This window comes from Pristiophorus japonicus, chromosome 4 (assembly GCF_044704955.1).
Source record: "Pristiophorus japonicus isolate sPriJap1 chromosome 4, sPriJap1.hap1, whole genome shotgun sequence".
Classification (NCBI taxonomy): Eukaryota; Metazoa; Chordata; class Chondrichthyes; family Pristiophoridae; genus Pristiophorus; species Pristiophorus japonicus.
In genome coordinates, this window is record NC_091980.1 from 141412507 (window position 1) to 141438230 (window position 25724).

Sequence of the window (25724 nt, forward strand, 5' to 3'; positions counted from 1 at the left end):
GGTGTAGTCTCACCAGTGCCCTGTAAATTGCAGCAGGACTTATTTACTCTTATACTTCAATTCTTTTGTAATAAAGGCCAACATAACATTTGCTTTCCTAATTGCTTGTTGTGCCTGCATGTTAACTTTCTGTGACATGTGTGCAAGGACACCCAGGTCCCTCTGAGTGCAAACATGTCCCAGTCTCTCTCTCACCATTCAAAAAATATTCTGCTTTTTCCTACCAAAGTGGATAACTTCACACTTCCGCACATTGTATTCCATTTGCCATGTTCTTGCCAACTCAGTGAAGCTGTCTATATCTCTCTGCAGCCTCTTTACATCCTCCTCACAGCTTACTGTCCCACCTAACTTTGTATCATCAGCAAACTTGGATACATTACACTCAGTTGGAGTTAAGATACGGATCAGCCATGATCTAATTAAATGGCAAAATGTTCTTTGTGATAGTATTTTAAAAATATTTTAATTGAGACTATTCAAAGGTTGAATCAGCCGTAGGATGTGGAAAATGCTCAGAATGAAACCTCTTCAGTTCCTCGCTGTTTTGCTAAGAGAGCCACAAGAGGGTTGGTAAAGTCAAACTGTTTATTGAACTATGATACTTTTTATTCATTGGCTAGGATAATTCCTCTTTATTCTGATGTAATGAAAGAGCTCTTGTTTATCCTTAAAGAATATTGGAAGAAAGACTTGCATTTATATAGCATTTTTAATGAATTCAGGATGACCCGAACAACTTCACAGTCAATAAAGTACTTTTAGAGTGTAGTCACTGTTGTAATGTAGGAAATGCAGCAGCCAATTCGTGCACAGCAAGCTTCCACAAACAGCAATGTGATAATGACCAAAAACATTCTCTCCCTCCACCACCAGCGTACCGTGGCTGCAGTGTGCACCATCTACAAGATGCACTGCAGCAACTCGCTAAAGCTTCTTTGGCAGCACCTCCCGTGACCTCAACCACCTGGAAGGGAAGGGCAGTAGGTGCATGGGAACACCACCACCTCCACGTTCCCCTCCAAGTCACACACCATCCTGACTTGGAAATATATCACCGTTCCTTCATCATCACTGGGTCAAAATCCTGGAACTCCCTCCCTAACAGCATTTTGGGAGCACCTTCACCACACGGACTGCAGCGGTTCAGGAAGGCGGCTCACCACCATCTTCTCAAAGACAATTAGAGATGGGCAATAAATGCTGGTCTTGCCAGCAATGCCCACATCCCATGAACAAATTAAAAAAAAAATTGTTTTATTGATGCTGGTTGAGGGATAAATATTGTCCAGGACACCAGGGAAAACTCCCCTTCCCTTCTTCGAAAATGCCATGGGATCTTTTATGTACACCTGAGAGAACAGAAGGGGCCTCGGTTTAACATCTCGTCTAAAACTCGAGACCTCCGACAGTACCGCACTCCCTCAGTACTGCACTGGAGTGTCAACTTGCAATTTGTGCTTTAGCTGCTGAGGTTGATGTACAGCTGGAAATGCGAGTTATACTACCAATGCAGAGCCAACAGCTCAATAATACTTCACTGGCCAGGGATAAGGGAATTCTGCATGTGTCCACTGGCACATAAGTGCTCTACTCATGAGCATCCAGGTTGAAGGTTAACATTAGCTAAGAATTGTCAGTGCTGATGCCTCTGTCCTAATATTAAAACTTCAAATTTCATTTAGAAAGGTTCCAGACAGGTTACTAAAACCACTTGCAAACTTTTTAAATGTGCTTTGCATCATGACACAGGTAGGAAGATAAAGCAGTGTGAAATCGCCTCCTGGGGTAGATCCTAACTTTGTGCAAAGTCAATGGGGAGAGATGTAAAACGGGTTGCTGAATCGCTATCACCCGATTTACACTGTCACACAAAAATACAATCTACCAACGCTGTACCAAAACATCCCCAGCATTGAAGCACTGACCACACTTGATCAGCTCCGCTGGGCAGGCCACATCGTTTGCATGCCAGACACGAGACTCCCAAAGCAAGCGCTCTATTCGGAACTCCTTCATGGCAAACGAGCCCCAGGTGGGCAGCGGAAACGTTACAAGGACACCCTCAAAGCTTCCCTGATAAAGTATAACATCCCCACTGACATCTGGGAGTCCCTGGCCAAAGACCGCCCTAAGTGGAGGAAGTGCATCCGGGAGGGCGCTGAGCACCTCGAGTCTCATCGCCAAGAGCATGCAGAAATCAAGCGCAGGCAGCGGAAAGAGCGTGCGGCAAACCTGTCCCACTCACCCCTTCCCTCAACGACTATCTGTCCCACCTGTGACAGGGACTGTGGTTCTCGTATTGGACACTTAAGATTGGAAGCAAGTCTTCCTCGATTTTGAGGGACTGCCTATGATAATGATGATGATGATGACCTGAATTACACCACCAAGGTGCGCCTCAATTGAAAGCTTTTAACTGCTTGCCGGAAAACAAACTGCAGAATAAGGAGTTGATAGGCGAGATAGAGAGAAACGATCCCCTCCGGTGGGGAGATTAAAATTAAGAGTTGGCCATTAAGGAGTAAAATCAGGAAGCACTTCTTCACGCAAAGGTTAGTGGAAAATCCAGAGAGCTGTTGAGGCTGGGGGTCAATTGAAAATATAAAAACTGAGATTGATAGATATTTGTTAGGCGGGTAGATGGCGGCTAAGAAACAGATCTAATTGAATGGAGAAACAGGCTCAGGGGACTGAATGACCTCCTCCTGTTCCTATGTTCCTATAACTGACCTACACATTCTGTAATGAATGGAACTTCCATGAGTGATCAATATCATGAGAGTCATGTGCACAACAACCTCAATCTCTATTGTAACATTGAGAATATTTTGCGTGTAATCATTGAACGAGTATTTTGAATCACTTACCTGCCACTTCGGCAGGTGGCGGAGGGCTCAGTTGAAGAGTGCTCCTTTGGGTAAGGTACTCGAGGGACCAGGGGCCTGTGGAACTACACTCCCAGCAATGAGTCAGGGCTTTCAGAAGAGGAGAGGAAAGATGAGAACAAAAGTTTAATCCTATATTCAGTCTGTCGACAATTATGATATATTCGGAATAAAGCTGAAATGCTATGAGCTGTCTTCTCACCTTTGCTCTTTTTGATGTTGCATTCCTTTCATAGACCTTCCAACCTACAGCACTTTCAATAATTAGCCTCCCACTTTCATTGTACATGTAAAATTCAAATTCACTTTCCAAATAAAATAATAACTTAAAAGAGTGCTTGAAGAGGTTGTGTTAGAGCTGGAGGTTTTATAGATATACATTAAAAACCTCATGATGCAGTTCAAATGATGGTTAGACTAAACAATGTTTTAAACCACTCCAGTAAGGGGTCATGAGTGGGCAGTTAGCACACTGTCCTTTTATCTTTGGAATCCAACCTAACCATCAGGATATAAGTCTCTTCTGTTTGCTTGGTGTAGGCCATCAACACAAAAGTTGGCAGAGTGGGCAGTCTCACAGAGAGACCCCAAGGTGGCAGAAGTGAGGAGCAAGAGAGGGCGTTTTGCTTAGCACTGGAGATAAGGCACATTGTATGGGCCTGAATAGGTCCTACCGCTAACCTATGCCACACTTCACCTGAGCGAACCCGATGAGTCCTGTGGACGGAACCTTACACTGCACCCCATTGGGCAATGGCTGACTAGAGAGTGGTTGACAGAGGCATCATCCAAACTATGCTAAACCTGACCTGGGAGTCCATGCTGAGGAAGAGTAGATGAAGGTCTGTCTCACAACTAACTCAGCCTATACCTAATCTGAGAGAACTTGATGGTCATACTGGGCATCAACAATAGGAAATACCTCACCACAAAAACATATTTACAGAACGGCTGTAATAAATGATGGAACAATTTGTGTCATTAATCTTGGAGAACCTATGTTGCTTTATATGAAGCTTTAACTGATATTTATGATCCATGCTACTCGTTCTCTGTGTAAGATGTTCTGTTTTCTGGTTTACAGACAGATTCATCAGCTCTGTCAGGAGATCAACAAAAGGGAGGAAAAAAGGAGCTTCTTCCAGAAGAGGTAAAAGAGCAAAATCGATGTGGTGATCGAAGAGATTCCGCAAAAAATGCAGCAAATATGGAACTGAGGAGAGCTGGAAACACACAATAGGTCAATCAGCACATGAACCGCGAAGAAAGGCTCACGTTTCAGGAGTAATTACCCCAAATGAAAGAGTGCTGAAGGGTCTCTCTTGAAACGTTAACCTCTTTGCTCCCGATACTGACTTATACTGTGTCCCTCCGTCCACTCCTGTCTCCCTGCCTTTGAACTTGTCATACTGCAGAAGTCACACTTCAAAGTATACAGAGTACAAAGAGAAGGAAAAGAAAGCGCGCTATTGGCTGATTTTACCGCTGCCGACCCCAGGGGCGCTTGTGCCAATTACAGCTATCCAATCGGTGATCAGCTAACTGAGCACAGTGGGACCTGCTTGACCTGCAAGGTCAGTTCCATTTATCCGGGTGGAGTGGGTTACTTTAACCTGATGTTACTGTGCAGCCTCCATTACCTGCACTCCCCTTGCCCACCTTTGATGGTCAGAGAGAACCTTTGGATGGAGAAAGCCTTGAACATTACAGGGCTGCGTGTGGTTCCTGTATCTGACTGGGGGCAGAACAGGCGCCAGATGATAATCACGACACAACATTTATCACCCCATCCCTGTCTGTCCGAAACTGGAGAGGGGGGGTAACAGGTGGGCAACGCCCCTATCCCACAACATGCCTGAGCCTACTTAACCAATGGCGTCTGACACTAAGTTGGATGGCAGTGTGAGCTGCGAGAAGGATGCTATTAGGCTGCAGAGTGACTTGGATAGGTTAGGTGAGTGGGCAAATGCATGGCAGATGAAGTATAATGTGGATAAATGTGAGGTTATCCACTTTGGTGGTAAAAACAGAGAGACAGACTATTATCTGAATGGTGACAGATTAGGAAAAGGGAAGGTGCAACGAGACCTGGGTGTCATGGTACATCAGTCATTGAAGGTTAGCATGCAGGTACAGCAGGCGGTTAAGAAAGCAAATGGCATGTTGGCCTTCATAGCGAGGGGATTTGAATACAGGGGCAGGGAGGTGTTGCTACAGTTGTACAGGGCCTTGGTGAGGCCACACCTGGAGTATTGTGTACAGTTTTGATCTCCTAACTTGAGGAAGGACATTCTTGCTATTGAGGGAGTGCAGCGAAGATTCACCAGACTGATTCCCGGGATGGCGGGACTGACCTATCAAGAAAGACTGGATCAACTGGGCTTGTATTCACTGGAGTTCAGAAGAATGAGAGGGGACCTCATGGAAACGTTTAAAATTCTGACGGGTTCAGACAGGTTAGATGCAGGAAGAATGTTCCCAATGTTGGGGAAGTCCAGAACCAGGGGTCACAGTCTGAGGATAAGGTGTAAGCCATTTAGGACCGAGATGAGGAGAAACTTCTTCACCCAGAGAGTGGTGAACCTGTGGAATTCTCTACCACAGAAAGTAGTTGAGGCCAATTCACTAAATATATTCAAAAGGGAGTTAGATGAAGTCCTTACTACTCGGGGGATCAAGGGTTATGGCGAGAAAGCAGGAAGGGGGTACTGAAGTTTCATGTTCAGCCATGAACTCATTGAATGGCGGTGCAGGCTAGAAGGACTGAATGGCCTGCTCCTGCACCTATTTTCTATGTTTCTATGTTTCTATGTACATAGGACCCTCCTGCTGGTCCCACTGGCGAGGGCATACAATTCGTTCAGCCGAACTCAGCAGTGCTTAAAGGGAGCGTCGCAAGCTGCTCTGAAAACACAAGAGAAATTGCTGTGGCGCTAATATTTGTGGGGCCAGGAGGTGGAGCTGGCCCCACTGTGCTCACACTGCCCCCAGGATTACACTTACTCCCCCCCGTCCACTCCACCACATTTTGTAGTCAGAGTACATTCCCCGATTGGCGAGCTGTCCCTAGTCAGCACTCGTTCGATAAACAATTCAAAAGAGATTTGTTCAGCCTTGAAATTGGTCATGCCTCGCCTCGATTCCACAGGCTCGCTCCCCCCCACCCCCACTCCCCACCTAATGGGATCGTCACGTGAAAACTTACCTCACTGCACACCCCACCAATGTTCCCATTGCAGTTTGTTTAGCTCTAGCCTTCATTCCTATGCCGAAGAGATCCATGTATCGTAGTTGTACGGTCAAAATGTGGGCTCTCGACTATCCAGTGTGACAGGCTTCAAATCTACCGTAGACCCCTTCTCGGTTTCACTCATTTATGTTGCTCTCTTCCACGGTCTGAGCATATTACGTTTATGGGAGTTGACTGACAATGCCCTGTATCTAATCATACAATACCATAACCCAGCAATTGAACAATATCATGATCTAGAATCATAGAATGATACAGCACAGAAATAGGTCATTTGGCCCATTGTGCCTCTGCCAGCTCCTTTTTATTATTCACAGGATGTGGACATCGATACGGGGCCCAGAAGAACCGAGGGCCCAGGGGCAGCACGGGCCAGCCCCTACTGCGATATGTGTGCGCACTAGGTCCATGCAGCAGAGCTGGTCTCCAGTTGTCTTGGTTAACCCTTGCCACTGGACCAAGACCTAGCTCTGTCAAGCCCGTGTGGTAGCTGGTGTGCAACAGTCACCACACGTTAAAAAAATCCACACACAGGCATCTTCCACCCTTCAGGACTGGAACATCGGGTCCTTCATTGAAACATCTGTGAACTCTTGTGGAAGCAAGTTATCCTTGTTCGAGGGACTGCCTATGATGATGGACATCCCTAATTGCTGACAAGGTGGTGGCCTTGTTGAATACAACTGAGTGGCTCACTGGGCCATTTCAGAGAGCAGTTAAGTGTCAACCACATTGCTGTGAGTCTGGAATCGTGTATAGGCCAGACCGGGTAAGGACGGACGATTTACTTCCCTAAAGAACATTAATGAACCAGATGGGTTTTTACAACAATCCAGCAGTTTCATGGTCACCATTACTGATACTAGCATTTTTATTCCAGATTTATTTAACTGAATTTAAATTCCCCAGCTGCCGTGGTGGGATTTGATCTCATGTCTCTGTATCTTTAGTGCAGGCCTCTGGATTACTAGTCCCGTAACATAACTGCGATGCTACCGTACCCAATGATAGTCCTTTGGTAGAGCTATCCAACTAGTTCCATTAGCACTCGCCCTGCAATTTTTTTTCCCCTTCAAGTATTTATACAATTCTCTTTTGAAAGTAATTATTTAATCTGCTTTTCCCACTATTTCAATAACATTCCAGAGCATAGCAACTCTCTGCATGAAAAAAATTCTCCTCCTCTACCCCTCAGGTTCTTTTGTCAATTATCTTAAAAATCAGACACTCTATTCTTTTGTCATGTGCATTCCTTCAATCTGGCTGAAAGCGGAGTGAGTGGAAACGTGTGAGATCAGACATGCTATGAATCATCAAGCTGCTTTATTTCCCATCAGGTGAACTTACAGAGAAACAGTTACAATGGGATTTACTCGTTTCCATCAATATAACCTGTCTTCACTTAATAAGAAACGACCACAGTCCAGTGCACATTTGATGCTCGTTTCCTCTCCCCTCTCTCATCCTTCCTGTAGTCCTGTGGTGTCTGACTGCCTATCGCTTTTGCAGCTCTCTCTGTTCCAAAAGCTTTACTCAGTGTCAACTTCAGGCAGGACCGTGTGTTCCCCACACATACAAGAGTGATGCTCACTGGTCTAGCTTGGCAGTGGCCTCTGATAAGTTCAAATAAATAGAGTTGCCATGGTAACAATGTGTGTGAACCATGACTGGATCTTCCATTGTTTTCAGCATGTTGGCTCACACACCCTGTCTGTAATGTAATCCATATCCACCAGCCCTGTAGTCTTGTGAATTTTACCCCTTCAGATCTAAGTTTAGCTCAATAGTCGTGTTTTTCTTTTACATATATTGCACCCTGTGGTGACATAATCTGAAATCTTGAAACAGAACATCTGCCAATTTTCATTAACCGCGGGGACCACCCTTCCATTATTGTATACGGCTCAAGTCGCTGGAGAAATACCACCAACGATGTCTCCGCAAGATCCTACAAATCCCCTGGGAGAACAGACGCACCAACATCAGCGTCCTTGACCAGGCCAACATCCCCAGCATTGAACCACTGACCACACTTGATCAGCTCTGCTGGGCAGGCCATACAGTTCGCATGCCAGACACGAGATTCCCAAAGCAAGCTCGGAACTCCTTCACGGCAAACGAGCCAAAGGAGGGCCGAGGAAACGTTACAAGGACACCCTCAAAGCCTCCCTGATAAAATGCAACATCCCCACTGACAGCTGGGAGTCCCTGGCCAAAGACCGCCCTAAGTGGAGGAAGTGCATCCGGGAGGGCGCTGAGCACCTCGTGTCTCATTGTCGAGAGCATGCAGAAATCAAGTGCAGGCAGCGGAAAGAGCATGTGGCAAACCTGTCCCACCCTCCCCGTCCCTCAAAGACTATCTGTCCCACCTGTGACAGAGTCTGTGGTTCTCGTATTGGACTGTACAGCCACCTAAGAACTCATGCTAAGAGTGGAAGCAAGTCTTCCTCGATTCCGAGGGACTGCCTGTGATGATGATGATGATGATGACTGCAAGAAGCGCGGCAGCCAATATGCGCACAGCAAGCTTCCACAAACAGCAATGAGATAATAACCAGCTCATCTGTTTTAGTGATGCTGATTGAGAGATAAATAGTGTCCAGGACACCAAGGGGAGCTTCCAGTCTCATCTTCGAAATAGTGCTGTGGGATCTTTGCGTCCACCTGAGAGGGCAGATGGTTTAACCTCTCATCCAAAAGATGGCACCTCTGACATGCAGCACTCCCTCAGTACAGCACGAGCATGTTAGCCTGGATTATGTGCTGAAGTGTCTGTAGTGGGGCTTGAACCCACAACCTTTAAAGTCAGAGGTTAGAGTACTACCACTGGTTAACGGCTTACACCAATAATGAGTTGTTGGCATTTTATGTTGTCAGTGTTGTGTGGTGCAAAAGGGAATTCAACTGTTTATTCATTTGTTTGCATTTTTTTCGAAAATGAATGGTTGCCGCAATTTTGAGTAACAAAAAGGACCTAAGGGAAGGAGACATTCAACATTTCCTCTTATCGTTTGGTCTAGGAGCAAAGGAACATTTTATGCTGGTTTTATGCAAAATAAACCTTTCTCCTCCTTTCCTATCCATTAGAAGTTTGCTCCTTTGCTGTCATGCTTATGGAAAACTCCACTAAATCTCTTAATTCTCCCTCCTCTCATAATGTAGTGAGTGCTCTTGGGCTACACACCTGCTGAGCAGCCTCTGGTACCTTGTTAGCGTGTGACCGTGTCCTAACTCGCACCAAGTCCCGCTCACCCATCACTCCTGTGCTCACTAACCTGCATTGGCTCTCGGTCCAGCCAAGACATGGTTTTAAAATTCTCATCTTTGTTTGCAAATCCCTCCATGGCCTCACCCCTATCTATCGCTGTAACCTCTCCAAGATCTCTGTGCTCCTCCAATTCTGGCATATGTTCATCCCCGATTTCCATTGTTCCACCATTGGTGGTCATGCCTTCAGCTGGTAAGGCCCTAAGCTCTGGAAGTCCCTCCCTAAACTTCTCCGCCTCTCTACCTCTCTTTACTCCTTTAAACCTATCTCTTTGACCAAGCTTTTGGTCACCTGTCCTAATATCTTCTTATGTGGCTCGGTGTCAAGCGCTCTTGTGAAGCACCTTGGGATGTGTTATTACGTTAAAGGCACTATATAAATGCAAGTTGCTGTAGCCATTCTTCAGCTGTGAGCCCTGAAAGTGAGTGTCAGAAGGTTATTTTGGCCATGGAGGGCATTACAGAGATACTTATCTGACAACCACGTTCACACTTTCCAGCCACTGGATAGCAATCAGCAAAGAGACCCTACCCCTTGCCCCCATCAGATTTTCTGCTGACTTGCCCAGAAGTATAGGAGGAGATCATCCAAATAGTCAGAGAACTTCTGAGCCCAAAGCCACTGGTTACTGAGGAACGATTCACGGTGAACCAGAGAAAGCAAAGGGATGGTGAAAATGTGTGTCAGTTTACGGCAGATCTGAGGAAACTGCCTGAAACATGTGACTTTGGCAGGTCTCTCTCTCAGCGATGCGACGATTGATAGTTTTACCTGCTGTAATGCCCGTGTTTGGTACTCCGTGCTGAATGGCTCTCCTAATGGTGGATCTTTTCCAGCAGAACTACAATTACACGGTAGAAAAATTGTTGATCGAAGACAAGCGTATGTTTTGCGAACTTTGTGTTGTTTTCCCACCTAAATTCCGAATCCATCTGATCCGGGATCTACATCCTGGTAAAGTGAGAATGAAAGGCTTAGCTACAATGCACATGTACCTTCTCCAGATAGCAACATAGAAGATGCTGTTCATGAGCGTCAAATCCTCGACCTGTAATCCCTGCGGAAACCAGGACTCGGTGAAGACCAACACAACCACGGCGGCAAAACAACACCGATTTCACCCAGCTGAATACGCAGAAATCTTTACTTATTTCGTATTCTCATTCCAAATGTCTTAGAGTGGTTCCGATGTCATTAACGGATCTGCTTCTTCTTCTTAGGCGGTCCCTCGAAACGAGAATGACTTGCTTCCACACCAAAAAAGGATGAGTTCACAGGTGTTTCAATGAAGGACCTAATATTCCAGATCCCGAACTACATGTTGGAGGGTGGAAGATGTCTGTGCGTGGATTTTTTTAATGTGGGGTGGCCGTTGCACACTAGCCACCATACAGGCTTGACAGAGCTAGGTCTTATGGCAAGGGTTATCCAAGACGACTGGAGACCTGCTCTGCTGCATGGACCTAGTGCGCTTACATATCGCAGTGTGGACTGGCCCGTGCTACCCCTGGGCCCTCGCTTCTTCTGGGCTCCGAACTCACGTCTCTGCTGGGAGTTAACGGATGTAACGGCGATGACTGGCGGGTTATGGTATTTGTTTGCACGGTGTGGACTTCCTGTAGAGCTGGGCTCTCACAAGGACCTCTTCAGCCATACGGCATTTCTCACTTTGTGAGTAAGAATAGTTTGTTTCGCCTCACTTCTCCACCCGGTTAGCCGCAGTCAAATGGGCAAATCGAAAGGGTCCTGGTACCAAGCATCACAAATGAGCTGTATTGCTCCTGAGTTATGGTACGACGCCTCATACCATTACCAGCAAGACAGGTGGAGGGTCCAATCGAAGCTCTTGTTCTAAGAGAAGCAAAGTAATAATTTTAACGTTCCTGACCCTGAGCATCTGACTGTACAGAGCTATGGAGTGGAGTTAATAGACGGTTAGCCTTCAAAGCTCTTTGGCCTCTTGATTGAGGGACAGTATAGTTAGTTGGAAACAGCCTAAAGCAAAGCACTTTAAAAAGAGGAATAGACAGATATTTGTAAAGATAGAGAGGTTTGTGCAGGTTCATTGGCTGGATGTTGAAGGGAAAGCGGACCTAGTCCATGAAAAGAGGAAATCCCCAGTGGAGTATCTCCAGTGCAGTTGCCTCTGACCGTTTCTCCTGCGTCTAAGTGTTCTTCTTCTATGGCCGTTGAAAGAAAGAAGAAGGACTTGCATTTATAAAGCACCTTTCACAACCTCAGGATGTCACAAAGCACTTTCCAGCCAATGAAGTACTTTTTGAAGTGGAATCACTGTAATGTAGAAAACACAGCAGCCAATTTACACACAGCAAGGTCGCACAAACACAAACACATAATCTGTTTTAAATGATGTTAGTTGATGGATACCAGCACACTGGGTAGAACACCCTACTCTTCTTTAAACTAATCATAGAATCGTACAGCACAGAGGTAGGCCATTCAGCCCATCATACCTGTGCTGGCTCTTTGCAAGAGTGATCACAGTAGCCCCACTTCCCTGCTTTCTTCAGTACATGTCCAATTGCCCTTTGAAAGTTACTATGAAATCTGATCCCACCACACTTTCAGGCAGTGCATTCCAGATTTTAACAACATGCTGTGTGAAGACATTTCTTCTCATTTCCCCTCTGGTTCTTTTGCCAATTATTTAAATCTCTGACCACTGGTTACCGACCCACTTGCCAGAGGACACAGTTTCTCCCTACTTACTCTATCAAAACTCTCATAACTTTGAATACCTCTCGTAGATCTTCTATCCTCTCTCTACTTCAAAGCAAACAATCCCAGTTTCTCCATCGCGCCACACAACTGAACTCCTTCATCCCTGGTATCATCCTGGTAAACCTTCTCTGTACCCTCGCCAGAGCTTTGACATCCTTCCTAAAGCATGGTGCCCAGAATGGTACACAATACTCCAGCTGTGGCCTAACCAGGTCCCTCTGCGCTTGCAACCTCCTCAAAATAGTACCATCTGGGTTATGCAGGAATGGTAGTATAGTGGTTAAGTTAGTGGATTAGTAATCCAAAGGCCTGGATTAATAATCCAGAGAGTTCATGAGTTCAAATCCCACCACGGCAGCTGGGGAATTTAAATTCAGTTAATTGAATAAATCTGGAATAAATAGCTAGTGTCAGTAATGGTGACCATGAAACTGCCGGATTGTCGTAAAAACCCAATCGGTTCATCAATCTGCTGCCCTTACCTGGCCGATAAGTGACTTAATACCCACAGCAATGTGGTTGACTCTCAACTGCTCTCTGAAATGGCCCAGCGAGCCGCTCAGTTGTAAGAAACTGCTACGAAAAACAATAGGAAGAATAAAACTGGCCGGACTACCCGGCATCGACCACAGCACCGGCTTCAGACATGACACCAGCATACCCAACCCAGTCAGCACTGCAAAGTCCTCCTCACTAACATCTGGGCCTTGTGCTAAAATTGGGAGAGCTGTCCCACAAACTAGTGAATCATACCTTTCATCCAATGTCCCAGACTCCTCCTTCATCACCTCACTGGCAGGACAGACCCACCCGAGGTGGTGACAGTGGTATACAGTGGGGAGGGACTGGCCCTGGGAGTCCTCAACATTGAGTCCAGACCCCACGAAGTCTCATTACTTCAGGTCAAGCATGGGCAAGGAAACCTCCTGCTGATTACCACCAACCGCCCTCCCTCCGCTGATCAATCAGTACTCCTCCATGTTGAACACCACTTGGAAGAAGCACTGAGGGTAGCAAGGGTACAGAATGTACTCTGGGTGTGGGACTTCACTGTCCATCACCAAGAGTGGCTCAGTAGCACCATTACAAACATAGCTGCCAGCCTGGGTCTGCGGCAGGTGGTGAGAGAACCAACATGAGGGAAAAACCTACTTGACCTTGTCCTCACCAATCTACCTGTCGCTAATGCATCTGTCCCATAGCTTTGGTAGCAGGGACAGCACAATCATTGTGAAGACAAAGTCTCGTCTTCACACTGAGCACACCCTCCAGTGCGTTGTGTAGCACTACCACCATGCTAAATGGGATAGATTCAGAACAGATCTAGCAGCTCATAACTGGGCATCCATGAGGTGCTGTGGGCCATCAGCAGCGGCAGAATTGTATCCCACCACAATCCGTAATCTCACTGTATCCCTCACTCTACCATTACCATCGAACCAGGGGACCAACCCTGGTTCAATGAGGAGTGCAGAAGAGCATGCTAGGAGCAGCACCAGGCGCACCTAAAAATAAGGTGCCAACCTGGGGAAGCAGCAACACAGGACTACATGCATGCTAACCAGTGGAAGCAGCAAGCTAAAGGCAGAGCTAAGCGATCCCACAATCAGCGGTTAAGATCAAAGCTCTGCAGTCCTGCCTCAACCAGTCGTGAATGGTGGTGGACAATTAAACAACTCACGGGAGGAGGAGGCTCCATGAATATTCCCATCCTCAATGTTCACGGAACCCAGCATGCGAGTGCAAAAGACAAGATTGAAGCGTTTGCAACCATCTTCAGCCAGAAGTGCCAAGTGGATAATCCATTTCGGTCTCCTCCGGAGGTTCCCACCATCACAGAAGCCAGTCTTCAGCCAATTCGATTCACTCCACGTGATATCAGGAAATGGCTGAGTACACTGGATACAGCAAAGGCTATGGGCCCCAACAATATCCCGGCTGTCGTGCTGAAGTATGAGTGTATAACGTGCCGGGGGTATAACAGGCGGGGTGTATAACGGGAGGTATGTATAACGGGCGGTGTGTATAACAGGCAGGAGGTATAGCGGGGTGTATATTGGGAGGGGTGTATAATGGGCGGGGTGTATAACGGGGTGTATAACGGGCGATGTGTATAATGGGCGGGGTCTATAATGGCGGTGTGTATAACGGGCGGGGTCTATAACGGGGTGTATAGCGGGCGGGGTGTATAACGGGGTGTATAATGGGCGGTGTGTATAACAGGTGGGGTGTATAATGGGCGGGGTGTATTATGGGCGGGGTCTATAACGGGGTGTATAACGGGCGGGGTCTATAATGAGCGGGGTGTATAATGGCGCGGTGTATAACGGGCAGGGTCTATAATGGGCGAGGTCTATAGTGGGTGGTGTGTATAACGGGCGGGGTCTATAATAGGCGGGGTCTATAATGGGCGGTGTGTATAATGGCGCGGTGTATAACGGGCAGGGTCTATAATGGGCGAGGTCTATAGTGGGTGGTGTGTATAATGGGCGGGGTCTATAATAGGCGGGGTCTATAATGGGGTCTATAACGGGAGGGTGTATAACGGGCAGGTGTATAACGGGCGTGGTGTATAACAGGCGCGTGTATAATAGGCGGGGTGTATAACGGGCAGGGAGTATAACGGGTGGGGTCTATAACGGGGTGTAAAACGGACAGGGTGTATAATGGGCGAAGTCTATAACGGACGGGGTCTATAGCGGACGGGTTCTATAATGGGCAGGGTCTATAATGGGGTGTATAATGGGTGGTGTGTATAATGGGCGAGATGTATTTATGGGGTGTATAACGGGCGGGTGTATAACGGGCGGGGTGTATAATGGACAGTGTATATAATGGGCTGGGTGTATAACGGGGCGAGATGTATAGCAGGGTGTATAACAGACGTGGTGTATAATGGATGGGATGTATAACGGGCAGGGTGTATAACGGGCGGTTGTATAACAGGCGGGGTGTATAACGGGGTGTATACCGGGCGAGGTGTATAACGGGCGGGGTGTATAACGGATGCGGTGTATAATGGACGGGGTCTATAACGGGCGTGGTCTATAATGGGCGGGGTCTATATTGGGCAGGGTCTATAATGGGCGGGGTCTATAATGGGCGGGGTCTATATTGGGCGGTATGTATAACGGGCGGGTGTATAACTGGTGGGGTCTATAACGAGGTGTATAATGGGTGGTGTGTATAATGGGCGAGGTGTATTTATGGGGTGTATAACGGGCTGGGTGTATAACAGGGTGTATAACGGGCGGGATGTAAAACGGGCTGGGTCTATAATGGGCGAGGTCTATAGTGGGTGGTGTGTATAACGGGCGGGGTCTATAATGGGCGGGCTCTATAAAGGGGTATATAACGGGCATGTGTATAATGGGGTGTATAACAGGCGGGTGTATAGCGGGCGGGATGTATAACAGGCGGGGTGTATAATGGGCGGGGTTTATAACGGGTGGGGTCTATAACGGGGTGTAAAATGGACGGGATGTATAATGGACAGGGTCTATAACGGACGGGGTCTATAATGGGCGGGGTCTATAATGGTGTGTATAATGGGTGGTGTGTATAATGGGCGAGGTGTATTTATGGGGTGTATAACAGGTGGGTGTATAATGAGCGGGGTGTATAACGGATGCGGTGTATAATGGATGGGGTCTATAACGGGCGTGGTCTATAATGGGCGGGGTCTATATTGGGCGGTATGTATAACGGGCGGGTGTATAACTGGCGGAGTCTATAACAGGGTGTATAATGGGCGGTGCGTATAATGGGCGAGGTGTATTTATGGGGTGTATAACGGGCGGGTGTATAACGGGCGGGATGTATAATGGACGGTGTATATAACGGGCTGGGTGTATAACGGGGTGTATAACGGGTGGGATGTAAAACGGGCGGGGTGTATAGCAGGGGTTATAACAGGCGTGATTTATAATGGGCGGGGTGTATAATGGGCGTGGTGTATAACGGGTGGGGTGTATAACAGGTGGTTGTATAACAGGCGGGGTGTATAACGGGGTGTATACCGGGCAAGGTGTATAACGGGCGAGGTGTATAACGGATGCGGTGTAAAATGGACGGGGTCTATAATGGGCAGGGTCTATAATGGGCGGGGTCTATATCGGGCGGTATGTATAACGGCCGGGTGTATAACGGGCGAGGTGTGTAACGAGCGGTGTGTATAATGGGGTGTATAACGGGCAGTATGTAAAATGGGCGGGGTGTATAACAGGGTGTATAACAGGCGGGATTTATAACGGGCAGGGTGTATAATGGGCGGGTGTATAACGGGCAGTTGTATAACAGGCGGGGTCTATAAAGGACAGTGTGTATAATGGGCGGGGTGTATAATGGGTGGTGTGTATAATGGGCGTGTGTATAATGGGATGTATAACGGGCGGGTGTATAACGGACGGGTGTATAACGGGGTTTATAACGGGCGGGTGTATAATGGGGTGTATAACGGGCATGTGTTTAACGGGGTGTATAACGGGCGGGTGCATAACGGGGTGTATAGCGGGTGGGATGTGTAACAGGGTGTAAAACGTGTGGCTGTGTAGCGGGTGGGTGCATAATGGGGTGTATAACGTGTGGGTGTATAACGGGCTGTATAACGGGTGGGTGTGTAACGGGCGGGTGTATAATGGGCGGGTATATAACAGGGTGTATAACGGGCAGGTGTATAATGGGCGGGTGTTTAACGGGGTGTATAACGGGTTGGGTGTGTAATGGGCGGGGTGTATAAAGGGCGGGTATAACAGGCGGGTGTATAATGGGTGGGTGTATAATGGGGGTATGTGTAATAGGCGGATTTATAATGGTGTGTATAACGGGCGGGGTGTATAACGGGTGGGTGTATAACAGGCAGGTGTATAACGGGCAGGTGTATAATGGGTTGGTGTATAACGGGCGGGTGTATAACGGTGTGTATAACGGGCGGGGTGTATAACGGGCAGGTGTATAACGGGCGGGGTGTATAACGGGCGGGTGTATAATGGGATGTATAACGGGTGAGTGTATAACGGGCAGATGTATAATGGGTGGATGTATAACGGGGTGTATAACGGGCGGGGTGTATAACGGGTGGGTGAATAACGGGCAGGTGTATAACGGGCAAGGTGTATAACGGGTGGGTGTATAACAGGCCGGTGTATAGCGGGCGGGGTGTATAACTGGGTGTATAACGGGCGGGTGTATAACAGGCGGGTGTATATTGGGCAGGTGTATAACGGGCAGGGTGTATAACGGGCGGGTGTATAACGGGCGGGTGTATAATGGGATGTATAACGGGGTGTATAACGGGCGGGTGTATAACGGGCGGGTGTATAACAGCAGGGTGTATAACGGGCAGGTGTATAACGGGCAGGTGTATAACGGGCAGGTGTATAAAGGGCAGGTGTATAACGGACGGGTGTATAACCTGCGGGTGTATAACAGGCAGGGTGTATAACGGGCGGGTGTATAACAGCAGGGTGTATAACGGGCAGGTGTATAACGGGCAGGTGTATAACGGGCAGGTGTATAAAGGGCAGGTGTATAACGGACGGGTGTATAACCTGCGGGTGTATAACAGGCAGGGTGTATAACGGGCGGGTGTATAACACGCAGGGTGTATAACGGGTGGGTGTATAACGGGTGGGTGTATAACAGGCAGGGTGTATAACGGACGGGTGTTAAACGGGGTGTATAACGGGCGGGTGTATAACGGGCGGGTGTATAACAGGCAGGGTGTGTAACGGGCGGGTGTATAACGGGTGGGTGTATAACAGGCAGGGTGTATAACGGGCGGGTGTATAACAGACGGGTGTATAACAGGGTGTATAACGGGCGGGTGTATAACGGGCTGGTGTATAACAGGCAGGGTGTATAACGGGCGGGTGTATAACAGACGGGTGTATAACAGGGTGTATAACGGGCGGGTGTATAACAGGCAGGGTGTGTAACGGGCGGGTGTATAACGGGCGGGTGTATAACTGGCGGGTGTATAACAGGGTGTATAACGGGTGGGTGTATAACGGGCAGGTGTATAATGGGGTGTATAACGGGTGGGTGTATAACGGGCGGGTGTATAATGGGGTGTATAACAGGCGGGGTGTATAACGGGGTGTATAACGGGCGGGGTGTATAGCGGGTGGGTGTATAACAGGCAGGGTATATAATGGGTGAGTGTATGATGGGGTGTATAATGGGATGTATAACGGGGTGTATAACGGGCGGGTGTATAACGGGCGGGTGTATAACAGGCAGGGTGTATAACGGGCAGGTGTATAAAGGGCAGGTGTATAACGGACGGGTGTATAACGGGCGGGTGTATAACAGGCAGGGTGTATAACGGACGGGTGTATACCGGGGTGTATAACGGGCGCGTGTGTAACGGGCGGGTGTATAACAGGCAGGGTTTATAACGGGCGAGTGTATAACGGGCAGGTGTATAACGGACGGGTGTATAACAGGCGGGTGCATAACAGACGGGTGTATAACAGGGTGTATAACGGGCGGGTGTATAACTGGCGGGTGTATAACGGGGTGTTTAACGGGCGGGTGTATAACGGGCGGGGTGTATAACGGGATGTATAACAGGCGGGGTGTATAGCGGGTGGGTGTATAACAGGCAGGGTATTTAATGGGCGAGTGTATAACGGGGTGTATAACGGGCGGGTGTATAACGGGCGGGGTGTATAAGGGGCGATTGTATAACGGGCGATTGTATAACGGGTGGGTGTATAACAGGCAGGGTATATAATGGGCGAGTGTATAACGGGGTATATAACGGGCGGGTGTATAACGGGTGGACGGACAGGTGTATTACTGGCTGCCGATTTGCTGCCACTATCAAAGTTGAGTTGTGCCACCAGTGCGCCGAATGTCAGTATTAAGAGTTGAACGTGCTGCAGTTAATCATTTTAATTTAAATAATTTGTTTTGTGTTTAGGCAGCAGAATCAAATACTCCCGGAATCCTCAGGTAAGGCACTGTGAAGTGGACAATCTCGACCTCTGCTGTCGTCCACACTGATACTCGTTTCTGAATTAAAGATGCTATTATAATTGTACTTGAAAATGCTAACAGGAAGGAGTTTGTTGGCTCTGATCTTGCTTCCTGATTTGATTAGTGAGAAAGATTAGCATTTATATCGCATGTTTCATGTGCTTAACTTGACCCAGAGCGCTTTACAGCCAATGAAGTAATTTTGAATTATAGACAGACAAATGCAGACAAAAGCGGCAGCCAATTTACACACAGCAAGGTCCCACAAACAACAATGAGAGAATGAGCAGATGGTGTGTTTTTTAGTTGTTGATTGATTATTGCCTCTGACTCAGAGGTGAGTGTGCTGGCACTGAGAAAAGGCTGACATCGAGGTCCAACTCCTGACTTCAAAGCACAAAGAAAGATCTTGCTCCCAGCACTCTGCACATCCTACTGGTGAACTGGCGGAGGAGATATGGAGATATAACCGCAACTTCTGACCTCCCCTCCTGTACCTGTCAGAAGGAAATGGCCTCCACTCAGAGTCCTGAGGGCAATGTGCAACTCACCGAACTGATAAATGTCTGTGAGCCCTTGATTCATCACTTCTTCGCACAACGTTTTTAAACTCTCATATCTCCTCCTGCCGCACTGTGCCATGATTTGCAGCGCTTGCTCAGGAGCATCCTTCTTTTAAAATAGTCGCCGTTATCGAATTCTCTCTCACTGAAAACCAGAATAAATGGGAGTGAAATTTGTCTGCGGTAATAGTGCGAAATGTACGATCGTGAATCAACAACTGGTTTGACACCATGCCTACTGACTTGGACAAAAATGGAAATCTAGGGCCTCTGATGAAGTGATAACGTTTAACACTTCGAACTGCAAAGTCTTGTACATAAATTTTTAAAAAAGGAAGTGTGCAGGGAATGGAATTGAACCCGGAGACTTGAAAACCACCTGGGGCTTCTCTGCATCCTATGACTTTCAGTGTCCACATAATGTCAAAATTCATCCTATAAACTGCATAGGAACACATAGAAGTTACATAACGGATCAGGCCGTTCGGCCCAACCAGTCCGTGTTGGTGTTAACCCTCCACACGAGCAAATAGTTCGAATTGCATTTACCCTCCCTGTTCCCACATCCTTTCCCTTCACCCACCTATCCAAGCTAACCTTGAATGTTGACAGCGTTTCTGCTTCCACCTTTAACCCTGAATTCCCCTAACCTCACAACTCTCTGTGAAGAGGTTTCACCTTCCTCTGTGCTAAACCTGCTGCATTTAAGCCTCTACCTATTACATCGCTAGAAGCAACATTTGACTTCATGTAAATGCACCCAGCATTAAAGCAAAGGAAAGAATTTGCAATAATATAGCGCCTTTCATGACTTTAGCATGTCCCAAAGCACTTTACAGCCAATTAAGAAATGTGAGCAGGAGTAGGCCTTACTGCCCCTCGAGCCTGCTCCGCCATTCAATAAGATCATGGCTGATCTTCTATATCAACTTAATTTTCTCGCCCTATCCCTTAGTATCCAAAAAACGGAAGTATTTTTGATGCGTAGTCACTGTTGTAATGTAGGAAACGCAGCACCCAGTTTGCACACAAGCAGCAATGTGATACATGCCCAGATAATCTGTTTTAGTGATGTTGGCTGAGAGCTAAATATTGGGCAAGACATCCAAGAAAACTCCCCAGTTCTTCTTCGAATAATGCTGTGGGATCTTTTACGCCCACCCGAGAGGGCAGACAGGACCTCGGCTTAAAGTCTCATCTGAAAGACAGCACCTCTGACAGTGCAGCACTCGCTCAGCACTGCACTGAAGTGCCGGCCTACTCAAGTCACTGGAGTGGGACTCAACCTCCTGGCCCAGAAGCGAGAGTGCTCCCTTTGGGCCGAAGCAGATAATTTAAATGCATGCATTCCTCCTTTTAACAGTGTGGTAGCAAAGGCGGTTTGGGGCACGGGTAATATAACCCAGAACACTCTCCCAACAACAAATGTAACCGTGAGCTATGGTTGCGGTGGGGTTGTTTCCTGCCCTGCCGAGGCTCGCTGCACCGAATGGAGGCTAAGTTCCCAACCTCAGGCACAACGCTATTGTGTAAGGTCTGTTAGGAGGTGGACAACACTGGCCTTGAAATGTTTCCATCTCCAATTGTTCCACTCTTGCTCACCTGTGCTAATGACTCCTATTTGTCTGATTACTGCTGCTGTGAAGCACCTTGGGACGTTTCACTAGGTTAAAGGCACTATATAAATGCAAGTTGTTGCAGGAGCAGTTGGAAGGAGTGTGCTCCCAGGGCTGAAGTATTATACCAGCTAAGGCTCCAGTTCAGAGTCACAATGGTGGTAACTTTAGAGCAGGCACTTTGCCCCAACGCTCTCCTACATAATTGTTGTCTGGATCCGGAGAAAGTAGGGAAGAGAATGAGATTCCAGATCCACATTTGTTGATTGTTACTCTATTATTACAGATTACAAACCTGATGACAACATGGGATGGGATTCAGATGAATTTGTAAGTAATCTTATTTGCCTTTTCATAATGACAGTCCCCTGAAAACAGCACCGAAAGATTTTCTCTGATGCTTCCTGTAGACGTTTAATATTAAAAGTAAATGATGTGTGGTTCAGACAGAGGATGATGATGACTATGAGGACCCAGACCAGGAGCAGGGCTCTGAGGATGGTGGAGATTATGAATCCCCAAATGAAGATGGTGAGGGACGCAACAGTGACAACGACTATGAACCACCTCCTTCCAATGATGAGGAAGCCCATCAAAGCATGATATGTGCGGCAAAACCGATCTCCAATGACTCCGACTATGCAGGTAACTTCCCAAACTCAGCACACAGATTAATGCCTGCCAATACGTAGGAGCTGCCTGTCACAAATAGCAGAAAGTTCAGGCCTGAGCAAGTTCACAGGGACAGCTGACTCGGATCTATTACAACGCTTGGAGTATAAATCTATAGAAAGGTACACTTCTCAAAGCACATCGAGAGAATGAGTTGGTAGCTGAGGATAACAAATCTGAGCAGATCCCCAGGGTCAGAAATAGCAACTGGATCAGTCAAGACAAGGCTTCAATTTCCGATCAAAGGAACAAGGTCGAGACCAGCCTCACTGTGGAACTGCCCATTTATTCAATAACTGTTTTACTAGAAGTTTAATTCTGGTTTCTGCAATGATTTAATATGATTATTTTAACTGATTTCATTATTCACCTTTAGAGATTATGGGGCAGAAATTCGGTAACGTCCCGTTTGGGGACAGTAACCAAGGGGAGGCGGGACTTCCTGTGCCCGGTACGGAAGTCCCGCCCCGGGTGCGACATTGGGGTTACCGCCCCCGAGAGGAAGTGGAGCGCAATGTCGGGCACTCCACTTCCTCTCAGGGGCAGTAAGTGCGGGACTTTTCCAGTGCTCCGCGGAGCGCAGCATGGTGCTGGCAGGAGAACAGGACCCTCCCCTTCCATTAAAGGGGAGGGCACGCTGCAAGCTCTGCAGTGGGGCAAGGGGCCACCACTTCTCCACCGGGGAGCAGAGTGCCATGGCAATGGCCCGGCACAGAAGCGGAGTGCCAGGCTGCAACATGGCAGCACGGACCCCGCAAAATCTTCAACGAAAATCTGGACCAGTAAGTCAGCAGTTTAAACAAAATGGCAGCACGCACCTCCCCTTTAATTTTCGGCTGGTTTGTGACCCTAATTATTGTGTGTGGTGTGTGAGAGCCTAGTGTATGTGTGTGTGTGTACCTGTGTGTGTGTGTGTGTGTGTACCTGTGTGTGTCCCTGTGTGTGTGTGTGTGTGTGTCCTGTGTGTCTACCTGTGTGTGTGTGTACCTGTGTGTGTGTACCTGTGTGTGTCCCTGTGTGTGTCCTGTGTGTGTACCTATGTGTGTACCTGTGTGTGTGTGTGTCCTGTGTGTGTACCTGTGTGTGTGTGTGTGTCCTGTGTGTGTCCTGTGTGTGTGTGTGTGTGTATATGAGAGACAGCAGTTTTATGTTCAGACAATTGAATGCACGGTGTCTGTATAGATGAATCTACAGCTTCCCTGAGGATCAGATGAGTGATGGTTGAGCTTTTTCCGCTGTCCCAATGATGCTATGAAGAGATGTCACGATTACTGAGGATTGTGTGCATCGAAGGGAACATTTTTGCCTTCAATGGTGCAAGCACAGAATTTTGTGCAGCAGGAACACTTAACAGGAGCTCAAATGCACATCCATGACGGATGGAGGGTTGGGAGGGCTGAGAACTTGAAGTGGGTCTGAATTCCCAATATCAGCTCCTAGCATTAGGCAGCTGTGCTAAAGATGAAACTTTAATTCTGTCTTATGGTGTTAGGTAAATGAACTAAACTGAGACAAAATACAGAAAGCATCATAAACTTGAGGAAGGCAGGAGGCTGTTGTATTCTATTCACTTCTATTGTGGTAATTATTACAAACAAGGTTACCTAGTGCAAGAATGGGCAACCTTTTTGAGCTGAGGATATAACCAGTTAGTGGTCCGCACCTGATCTCACAGAAACGTGAGTCACTATACCCAGAAAATCCAAATGCTCATACACATGTCCAGGCTGACATAAGAACATAAGAACATGAAATAGGAGCAGGAGTAGGCCATATGACTCCTCGAGCCTGCTCCGTCATTCAGTAAGATCATGGCTGATCATCGACCTCAACTCCACTGTCCCACCCGATCTCCATATCCCTTGATTCCCCTTGACTCCAAAAATCTATCTATCTCAGCCTTGAATATATTCAACGACTCAGCATCCACAGCCCTCTGGGGCAGAGAATCCCAAAAATTTACAACCCTCTGAGTGAAGAAATTCCTCCTTATCTCTGTCTTCAATGGTCTACTACTTACCCTGAGACTGTACCTCCTAGTTCACCTATCAGGGGAAACAACCTCTCAGCATCTACCCTGTCAATCCCCTTCAGAATCTTGTATGTTTCAATGAGATCACCTCTCATTCTTCTAAATACCAGAGAGTATTGGCCCATTCTGCACAATCTCTCCTCGTAGGACAACCCTCTCTTCCCAGGAATCCATGTAGTGAACCTTCGTTGCATTGCCTCCAAGGCAAGTATATCCTTCCTTGGATAAGGAGACCAAAACTGTGCCCAGTACTCCAGGTGTGGTCTCAACAAGGCTCTGTACAATTGTAGCAAGACTTCCTTACTCTTAATACTCTAAACCCCTTTCAATAAAGGCCAAAATGCCATTTGCATTCCTTATTGCTTGCTGTACCTGCATGCTAGCTTTCTGTGTTTCTTGCACAAGGACAGCAAAATCTCTCTCAACACCAACATTTAAAAGTTTCTCACCATTTAAAAAATATTCTGTTTTTCTATTCTTCCTACCAAAGTGAATAACCTCACATTTCCCCACATTATGCTCCATCTGCCAACTTACTGCCCACTCACTCAGTCTATCTATATCCCTTTGCAGACGCTTTGTGTCCTCCTCACAGCTTACTGTCCCACCTAGCTTTGTATCATCAACAAACTTGGCTACATTACACTCGGTCCCTTCATCAAGGTCGGTAATATAGATTGTAAATAGCTGAGGCCCCAGCACTGATCCTTGCGGCAACCCACTAGTTATAGCCTGCCAACCTGAAAAAGACCCGTTTATCCCTACTCTCTGTTTTCTGTCCGTTAACCAAATCTCTATCCATACTAATATATTACCTCCAATCCCATGATCCCTTATCTTGTGTAATAACCTTTCATGTGGCACTTTATTAAATGCCTTTTGCAAATCCAAATATACTACATCTACTGGTTCTCCTTTACCCTGACAGTTACATCCTCAAAAAACTCTAATAAATTTATCAAACACGATTTCCCTTCCATAAAACCATGTTGACTCTGCCTAATCATGTTAATGGTTTTTTAAGTGCTTTGATACCACTTCCTTAACAATGGATTCCAGCATTTTCCCAATGACTGAAGTCAGGATAATTGGTCTGCAGTTCCCTGTTTTCTCTCTCTCTCCTTTCTTAAAAAGCGATGTTACATTTGCTGGGACCGTTCTAGAATCTAGGGAATTTTGGAAGATCAAAACCAATGCATCCACTATCTCTGCAGCCTCCTCTTTTTGAATCCTAAGATATAGGCCTTCAGGTCCAGGGGATTTGTCGGCTTTTAGTCCCATTAGTTTCTCTAGTTCTTTTTCTCTATTGATATTAATGTCATTAAGTTCCTCACCCTCATTAGACCCTTGGTTTCCTACCATTTTAGGCATGCTTTTTGTGTATTCTCCTGTGAAGACATACATATATCTAAGCTCCCATACACACGTCCACACTCCCATACACATGTGCACACTCCCATACACACATGCACACTCCCATACACACGTGCACATTCCCATACACACGTCCACACTCCCATACACACGTCCACACTCCCATACACACGTTCACACTCCCATACACACGTCCACACTCCCATACACACGTCCACACTCCCATACACACGTCCACACTCCCATACACACGTACACACTCCCATACACACGTGCACACGCCCATACACACGTACACACTCCCATACACATGTCCACATACACAACTGTTTCATCAT

General features: G+C 47.1%; 1 protein-coding gene across 1 annotated transcript in view; it reads left to right on the plus strand.

Moving 5' to 3' along the window:
- Positions 1 to 25724, plus strand: part of lcp2a (lymphocyte cytosolic protein 2a) — a 534123-nt gene that overhangs the window by 383557 nt on the left and 124842 nt on the right. The window contains exons 4-7 of the mRNA XM_070877846.1: positions 3973 to 4038; positions 19074 to 19105; positions 21595 to 21638; positions 21755 to 21953. Of these exons, the coding sequence (XP_070733947.1) occupies positions 3973 to 4038; positions 19074 to 19105; positions 21595 to 21638; positions 21755 to 21953 (341 nt within the window). The remainder of the gene's footprint in view (positions 1 to 3972; positions 4039 to 19073; positions 19106 to 21594; positions 21639 to 21754; positions 21954 to 25724) is intronic.